Genomic DNA, 9018 nt, shown 5'->3' with positions numbered 1-9018 from the left:
TTTAAAGCTGCAGTATGTGCCTTTTATTTTTTTAAAAATCACAGATTTTTGTCTTATACCGTTCTGCCATGACTTAGTGACAGTTTCAATTAAAATGTAAAAAATCTATATTTTTATAAAATGGTACATTCTGCAGTTTTAATGCTAGAGGCTTAGTTTGCATTGCTCTGAATGCYGGTTCTGTGAAGTATTGGTGATAGTTCCCTTACCTACAGTAGGAACGTGTCGTATCACCATCAGCTGGTTGAGACGTAAATACAAGTTTGTGTGTTGGAGGCTAACAGCTAGTTGTTTGTATGCCTACTGTTTTAGCTGACTTTAGCAATTTACTTTAACTCAAACTGAAAACAGCTGAGCTTTTTATGTGATGGTACCTTGGGTCAGGAAGTAGGGGTGGCGCCACCTGGATAAGTCAGCAGTCCGTCCAGTGCAGGGCAGCACAGAGACACAATGACAATTTCAGCATGACCAGTTAACCTATCGGCATGTTTCTAAACTGTGTGAGGAAGCATGAGGACCTGGAGAGAAGCACCTGAGTGTGGGCAGACGTTGTTCAATCCATGCAGAAGCCTCCTGCCCAGATCTAAATGTACCAGGCACCACAATTCACAGTTAGCTTTAACTGATACTTTATTGGTTAAAACCAATTTTATGGCCCCATGTTGTTTGTCCTAACTGACTACAGAGCTGCTAATAATACAGAAGGTGACAAAACGTTTCCTTAGTGTGTCATTCTTGTAGGTTGACCCAAATGGATCCTGYAGTTGAATCATTGACTGAATGTGACTGATTCAGTTAAATTTTACTCAATACTTCTCAAAGAGAAGCGTCTTTGGAGAACCYTGTGATATCTTTACATGAGTCTGTCATTTCATTGGATTTCATACATAACGTTACTTTATAGTAACAGTAAACACAAACTAGCTTTAGCAAAACTGGGTTTGAAAAGATTTAATTTTGCTAAAACCATTTCAAAGGACAATCATCTAATTTGGTTATAGACCTACTTAATAAGCATAACCTACTCACAATGACATGCACACAGAAGGCTTGACTAACATGTTTGTCTTTTATCTTACTGACAGAAATGGACAACGCTTTCAAAATTTCTCAAATTTTAACCACATTTATGTCTAATATGTGAAAATGTTCCACTTATGTATGTTTATCCAARAGAAACAACAGAAGTGTAATGTGGAATAGCCAATGCAAACTACCAAGCCACTACCCAATTATTTTTAGGAATTTTATTTTCTGGATAAACGTTTTTGTTTGTTTTATTTTTCTTACGTTGAATGGGTTTACCTATTTCAATGTCAGACGTTGTTTTTCTGTGTCTTTATTCGATGCTTGTTGCATGCTGACGTTGTTGAGCTGAAGAGGAAGGTATGTAGAGTTAAAAACATTTGATGGATATGAAAGGGATTCTTCTGGTTTTGGTGGGATGTCAGTGTTCTGGTTTGAGGCTTGTTTCTGTCAGTCATCACTAAGTCAGTCCAGGAGCACCAACMAGCTGTCAGGGTGCTGGGGTTTAAGACATAAGAATGAAAAGAAAGTGACTTTTTTTTCTGTTTTTGGGAAAAATCAAAAGTGTTATTGGAGAGGGAAAAAACGGGTGAAAGAATATGGATTCCTAACACATGCTTTTCTGCACAGCAAACTTGGAGAGGCTTTCAGACCCAAAACAGCAACTTAACACTGCACTCCAATACTTTATTTATTTATTTATTTATTTATTTATTTATTTATTTATTTATTTAATATGCAGCTAAAGGTCATCAGATATTCGTTAAATTGCTGCCAGTAGGGCTGAATACACCCTGCAGAAAACAAAGCTCACGTTTCTCTTCCCTAAAACTCAACTCAACTCCTCCAGGTCTGGAAGTCCAGCTATGTTTGCTCTGCAGCTCATCGTATGCATGGTTCAGGGCAACCAGAATATGGCTAAAAGAGAGAAAACGGAGAAATAACTTGTGTTAAATAATTTTGGGGGTCAAGCCAAAAAGAAAATAAAAGTCTAGAAAGAAAGAGAGCAAGAAAGAAAGAAAAAAGAGGAAGGAAGAAGTAAAGAAAGAATCACTAACAGAGAGACTGGTTGTATTAACCGTTCAGTTTTAACTGCCTCTTGATTCTCACACACGTTTTATTTAATCCATGTTTAAAGTTCACACTTCTGCCCATATCTGTTTCATTKAATTTTGTTTCATTTCCCTGTTGTGATTCTAACCTTAGCTGTTAATAAGGCGAGTTTCTTTTTTTCTTTTTTCACAAATTCATCTCTCATTTAAAATGACTGTGATCTGTGAGCAATGCCCAAAAGAAGTGCAGTATAGTCTGTGTCCCTCCTAACCCAATGACATGTACTCATCCCCTCTTCATTTCTTAACCTGCAGAGGAGAAGCCAAAGTTCAAGTAAGTTTCCTCCTGTGGTTATGTGATCATTGGCCACAAAGCAACAATAATAATAATAATAAAAAAGGCACACATCAATAGACTGAAACAGCGAATCCACTCTGTTGCAGGCCCAGCGCTCCCAAGATCCCAGATGGTGATAAAGTGGACTTTGATGTAAGTGAGACTTAAATGAAAATAAGAAGGTTTGTTTTGGTTTGTCTGTGATGTTTCCTGCTGAGTGCTGGGTCCATTATTATTATTATTATTATTATTATTATTATTATTATTATTATTATTATTATTATTATTATTATTATTATTATTATTGATAATTTATTTCTTTTCCGATGCAGGACATCCAGAAGAAACGTCAGAACAAGGATCTGATGGAGCTGCAGGCCCTGATTGACGCTCACTTTGAGTGCAGGAAGAAGGAGGAGGAGGAGCTGATCGCACTCAAGGAGAGGATTGTGAGTCTGACTCGTTGACTTGATTTGATTTAAATCCAAATGTCAACAATGAAAAATTTTCCTTCAATTTTCTTACTCAGTCAGCAAAACAATATATTTTAATAACCTGTCAGCAACTGAAGGACAAAAGTATTTTAGGTGAAACAACACAACATGGATGACCAGATGCCACCACTTCCTCATCTGAATTTGTCAGTGCAGTTGCTTTATTTCTCTGATGTGTTGAAGGTTTGGTGTCGTCGACAGAGAACTGTCCGATCGTTTACAACCTGCTGGACATGAAAGACTTTGTCTTTTCCACCTCAGCACTGCCAAACACTCTCCTCTTGACTTTGCTGAAATCTTACTTTCCTGCAGTCAGTTTTATAGTGTGTGGTGTCCGCACACTTTTGAACTGCTTTAAAAGCAGTTTCAAAGCTTTAAACTGCAAAGATTCAAATGTATTTTTGGTCTAGTTATACGGTAAATATATCATTGCAGTTGAAATTAAACAAGATTAACTCATAAGTAACTTTTCATCAAGCTACATGAGTTTGTTTAAAGTCTATATTTTCTTAATATTGATGAAAACACTTACAAAGACAGATTATTTCACTTACAACTTGTGAAAAACATGTTATAAGTGAAAATTATCTGCAACGCAGAAAGTACTTTCTTTTAATCAATATTAATGAATTACTGACAAAACAAGTTTGCATATCTCACTGAAAAGTTATTTGTAAGTTAGTTTTGTCTTATTTCAAGCTTACTAAGATATTTGCTCTGGAAACTGGACCCAAATGACTTGGTAAGGTTTAGTATTTTTGCAGTGTAAGTGTTTTTGCACAGTCTCCATGACTACGCCCTTCCCAACCCTGCAGGAGAAGCGTCGCGCTGAGAGGGCTGAGCAGCAGAGGGTCCGAGCTGAGAAGGACAAGGAGCGCCAGGCCAGACGTGAGGTCGGTCGACCGATTATGATGTCATGGCGCCGATTAGCGACAGTGTGGACTCACTGTGTGTTTATGTGTCGTGAACGCAGGAGGAGAGGCGGATAAGGGAGGAGACTGATGCCAAGAAGAAGGCTGATGAGGAGGCCAAGAAGAAGTCAGCTCTGTCCGGCATGGGTTCCAACTACAGCAGCCACCTGCAGAAGGTCAGCACACACACGCATGCTCACACCAACAGAGGCAAATGTAGGGTCTTGATCCACTCTCACCTGTATCCACACCAAACAGGCTGACCAGAAGAGAGGAGGAAAGAAAGAGACTGAGAGGGAGAAGAAGAAGAAGATCTTGGCCGCCAGGCGCAAGGCACTCAACATCGACCACCTGAGCGAGGACAAGTTGAAGTATGACTCACTTTCTCTTCCAGGAAGCATTTTTTTGTCATTTCTTATCTACAAAAAAAATAAATAAATCAGAGACTATTAAAAACTCCTTGTGGTCACATGAGAGTTAAAGCTGTTAAACATTATGACCTAACCTTCTGCTTCCAAACTAAAAACCATTCTAATGAGCAACAGTCTGACATTTATTCTTGTTTGCTGTCTACGTTTTTACACTAGTAAGTGATTTTTTTAGACTAGCTGTGAGTCGCATGATGACAGCGGAGCTGAGTTTGTAAAAAGCTGATTGGTTCTCCTGCAGGGAAAAGATCAATGAATTCAGTGACTGGATGCGTCAGCTGGAGTCTGAGAAGTTTGACCACATGGAGAGACTGAAGCTGCAGAAGTATGAGGTGAGAAGAGCTGATTACTCTGCTGCCTCACACACATCAGGTGGACATAACAGACCCCAATGGTCAAAAAAGGTTATAATAATTACATTTTGTAACTAAAAATGCAGAATGAATGATGCAGGATTTTTTTCTAAAAACAGATTTTACATGACGTCTTTATTTTGTTAGTGTGGAAATATTGATTCAACTTAATTCATTTATAGCAACAATTCACAAGATCTGATTTATACACATAAACATATTAAATCAATCCAATAATATATAATAGACAAATTCAAATTCAAATTACAAACATTCCAACTGAATCCTAGTTATCATACAGGCATCTAATAGTGGATATATTACATGCTACTTTTTTATCTGATGTTATTTGTTCAGTTTTATTCCATCTGATGCAAAAAAAGGAAACTAAATCTGATTATTTGTAGTATTTGCACTAATTTAGTTTTTACTATTTTGACATTTATTCCTTAAAAGGTTTTTGATAAAAAGAGCTCCAAAACATGAAAATTGAAAGCTTGTGTGTGTGTGTGTGTGTGTGTGTGTGTGTGTGTGTGTGTGTGTGTGTGNGTGTGTGCGTGTGTGTGCGTGTGTGTGTGTGTGCGTGAGTGTGTGCATGCATGTGCATGTGTGTGTAACACCTCTACCTGCTCTGCTGTACGCTCCTTCCTCCATCACCTCAAGATCTTCTGAGATTAAAATTCTTTTTAATTTTCTTTTCTCTTCAGGTTACAAGACTGCGCAAGAGAGTGGAAGAGCTCAGTAAATTGTAAGTCACAAAAATGACGTTCCTGCATGTCAGAGAACAGTGAGAGAGACACCACAGTTTCCCAGAATCACTTTGTTACCATGGAGACTAAACCTCCACTCMTGAGTTGGCTAAAGAAAGTCAGAGCTGGTGACTGGGGCAGTGTGGATCTGTTGCTGGGGTAGATTTTCTGCAACCTGGAAGTGGAGAGTTTCATTCCAGCGTCTTCGTACGTCACTGTGACCCTGAGTGAGGCACTTCACCCAAACCTGTGCATCAGTTGTGAATGAGTGAACGTGGTTCAGTGTAAAACACTTTGTAGAACTAGAAAAGGCGTCAGTTTGTTTTGACCTTTGTTGACTCAACATCAGATTTTTATTGTTTTCTTATGTTAAAGTTGGGGACAGCTCCTTTAGCTGAGGTCATCTTTGAGTCTTTGTTGCAGTTTGCAGGTTGTATTAAACTGTAATTGGTTTAAAAACAATATTTTTATATTTGGCCACCCCTCCAAAAGCGCGTTAGGTCACAACCCTTCAGTTACACCTGCGGTTCTCCTTTTGGTGTCAAACTGTTTGGTCATTAGTCGTGTATGTTGGCAGGGAATCAGACAGGTCAGTTAGAGCCTGCTGGGAAATCAAGGCGTGTAGCTGAAGGTGTTTATAATGAGACTGGTGCTGTAACATCACAGCCAACAATGGATTTAATTAGACTGTTAGATTAATGTTTTATAATGCTTATATTTTCCTTTTACCTGGTATTTGCTAACACAGAATTGGATGAAAAACAGGATTTTCGAATTTTTCAAAACGTTAAAAGTTGATTGTATGGAATGTTTAAATTTTAGATGCATATATATATAATTTTTTTTTCTTCACTTTACATATCTGCTCCCCAGCTCACATACTAAACATAGTAAAAACTAACAGACTGAATAAAAAGGATAACAATTTGCAAAAAGGTTTGAAGTTTCATATCGTCCAAAACATGCTTCATCTTCTCATGTGTTAACTCTCAAAATTAGGTTTAACCTCAATATAACTATGAATCAACTAATTAGTTAATAAAATATTTCAGCCAATTAATCGATGATTAAATGTGAAAGGAAGCCTCTGTGAGTAAATAAATTAAATAAGTGATTAAATAAATGTATTTACAGCACACTGCTCTCTACCTACAAATGTTCATACGTGCTTTAAAATGGTGCCACAAACCTTTGGTGAATCTGTTTGCCTTTATGTTTCACCAACATGGCRTCTTTGGGACAAAGGAGACACAAGTTGCTCCTGTTTGGAATTAAAAATTAAAAATGCCGCAGCTCTGACATGTCTCCCTGTTTTCTGTTTGGAATTACAGCAGCAAGAAAGGTGCCGCAGCCCGCCGCAGAAAGTAGACAGGCTGAACCCACGAGTGCTTGCAAACCAAACTGCCATCACCATGGACACACGCAGGATGAAGCAAATCACACTGTGGAGAAGGTTGCACCTCTGAAGAAACTAGTAACGCTGAGGTCCGCCCTGCGATTTCTCAGCCATGTCCTGAAGAAACAAGGAGCCTTTAGCCGCCGTTTAATAGGAAGAAAACACTACTCAACATGCTTGCCATCACGCCTCCTCACCCTCAACTCTGTGGTTCTCAGTAATTTTGTAAATAAAGTGTGACTCTTCAAGCCATGTCTGTAGTTATCAGAAGCCAATAAAGTTCCTTCTTTTCAGATGTGGAATCTTAAAGTCATCTGTTCAGCTCTAATTTCATTTTTGCCAAGCTGATTCTAGTCTTCGGTCAAAAGCTCCAGTTATTTGGAGCATGCTTTTTTACTTTAGTCAGCCTAAATGAAATAATTTTCAAGGGTCTGCAGTGCAAAAGAGTGCAACATATTCAAGTATGTTGCACTCTTTTGCACTGCAGACCCTTGAAAATTATTTCATTTAGGAAGGGATGTGAAAACTTCAGATCACTCAGATTGAAGAGGATGGGATGTGTTTGAAGAGTATTAAAGTTCAATAAATGTGCTCAGAGGTGCTTTGGCCATTCTCAAGAGCTTTTGTGTTACATGATCCATCATCCGTCCTGATTACAAATAAATATATTACATGGCTCAACATAGAGAACATTTTCAAATAAATTTTAAGTCTGTCCTGCTGATTTTTTTAAACTGATGAATCAATTTACTGTTAGGATATTAAAATATTGATGACAATTCTTATGCTTATTTAATATTTCGTATGATGATATTTCAAGTGTTGTGACTAATTTATTCATCAGTAGTTTTAGAGAACAGGAACAGCTGGGTGTGATACAACAACACTTCCAACTTTCTGCTGACAACAGGAAACCAAGTGTCAACTTTGTTCAAAGGCAACATCCACGTTGACTAGGAATCGTCTGGAACAGACCATGACTCTGGGAACATGGATTGTTTTCAGAGTATTGCAGATAAGTGGCCCTTAGGAAACCAAAACATACTAGGTCAGAACYGGTCGAAGTTCTGACTTTCTCTCTCCATCAGACTTTACATTTAAATAACACCTCACTGTTTTCATTAACACACAAAGAGCTGCTCCTGTAACCAATAAAGCAGGAAAAAAAAAAGTTTTATTCAATTTCTCCCAATACAGTCAAATATAGTTTTATTGTAAGCAGGTTTAGCCTGTTACATATGAAACTAGACTTTTATTGTCTAAACAAAAGACTATAAGCAATATTTAGCAGCAGGGAAAGATATGAAGAGTTTGTGTTGCCTCTGTTTTCCAAAATCTTTACTTTTATTTCAAATAGATTAACATGTTTCAAGCTGTTCTTTCCTAAATGGGCTGGTAACATTTTGTCACATTCTAATGTGTTTCAGAGAATTGGACACACATTTATGAGCGATCAATACCTTATGACTAAATATCTTATTTTATAACAACTTACCTGAAATCCAAAAAATGGTTTTAAAAGCTGAAAAAAGACCCTGTACTTTCTCAACTTTACCAGCAGATGACGCTGTCGACATCCTTCCTTTGTCAAAACCTGCTGGTCTGTGTATGGGTCAAGTTTCACCCATCCAGAGGAAATTATTTTCATCTTTAAATAAAATTTATTGAAATGTGATAAAGTATCAACATCAAGCTTTTTGTATAAATAAGCCAGTGGATTTATTTACCTTAAAAATTTCACACAATTTTCAGCAGTATAAATATAAAGGTGGCAATTTCCTCACAACAAACAATACAAACTGGAACATTAAATACAAATGCATGACTTCACATGTAACAAATCAGCTCTTATTTACATGATATGTACAGAAACAAGAACTAAACGAAACTGAATGGTCCTGACGGAGATTTCCGGGTCTGAATTTGACAGGAGTTTAAAACCAAACAATAAAACACAGATTACTTCTCCAACTGCTGCTTCGTCTGTCTCTGTTATTTTGTCAGTAGGCTTCCTCTGCAGGAGTTTTTTTTGTTTTGTTTGTATTTTCAGATCTACTGGAGCCTTCAGGACTTCAGAAGGAAGGATGAGAGTGGAGGAATGTTACTGGACGGTTATCAGACTCATTTCATCAAATGAGCAAACTAATTCTTTTTTCATATAACTTAAATAGGAAAAAAAACTATTAGGATAATAGTATTGAATACTCTCACTTAACCCATCCATCCATCCATCCATCCATCCATCCATCCATCCATCCATCCATCCATCCAT

The 9018-nt window shown here is 37.5% G+C and overlaps 1 protein-coding gene across 2 annotated transcripts in view; it reads left to right on the top strand.

Moving 5' to 3' along the window:
• tnnt3a (troponin T type 3a (skeletal, fast)) overlaps positions 1-7041 on the top strand; it is a 10603-nt gene extending 3562 nt beyond the window's left edge. For both annotated transcript variants that reach the window (XM_008410667.2, XM_008410668.2), the window contains 9 exons: positions 2394-2412; positions 2523-2568; positions 2748-2864; positions 3725-3802; positions 3883-3996; positions 4079-4191; positions 4490-4580; positions 5309-5349; positions 6682-7041. In XM_008410667.2, coding sequence (XP_008408889.1) covers positions 2394-2412; positions 2523-2568; positions 2748-2864; positions 3725-3802; positions 3883-3996; positions 4079-4191; positions 4490-4580; positions 5309-5349; positions 6682-6718 — 656 coding nt within the window. In that variant the 3' untranslated portion in view covers positions 6719-7041. The remainder of the gene's footprint in view (positions 1-2393; positions 2413-2522; positions 2569-2747; positions 2865-3724; positions 3803-3882; positions 3997-4078; positions 4192-4489; positions 4581-5308; positions 5350-6681) is intronic.
• The last annotated feature ends 1977 nt before the right edge of the window (positions 7042-9018 follow it).

The sequence above is a fragment of the Poecilia reticulata genome, linkage group LG6, assembly GCF_000633615.1.
Source record: "Poecilia reticulata strain Guanapo linkage group LG6, Guppy_female_1.0+MT, whole genome shotgun sequence".
NCBI lineage: Eukaryota > Metazoa > Chordata > Actinopteri > Cyprinodontiformes > Poeciliidae > Poecilia > Poecilia reticulata.
The sequence above is the reverse complement of the archived record's forward strand: the minus strand, read 5'-3'. Positions and strand labels throughout refer to the sequence as shown.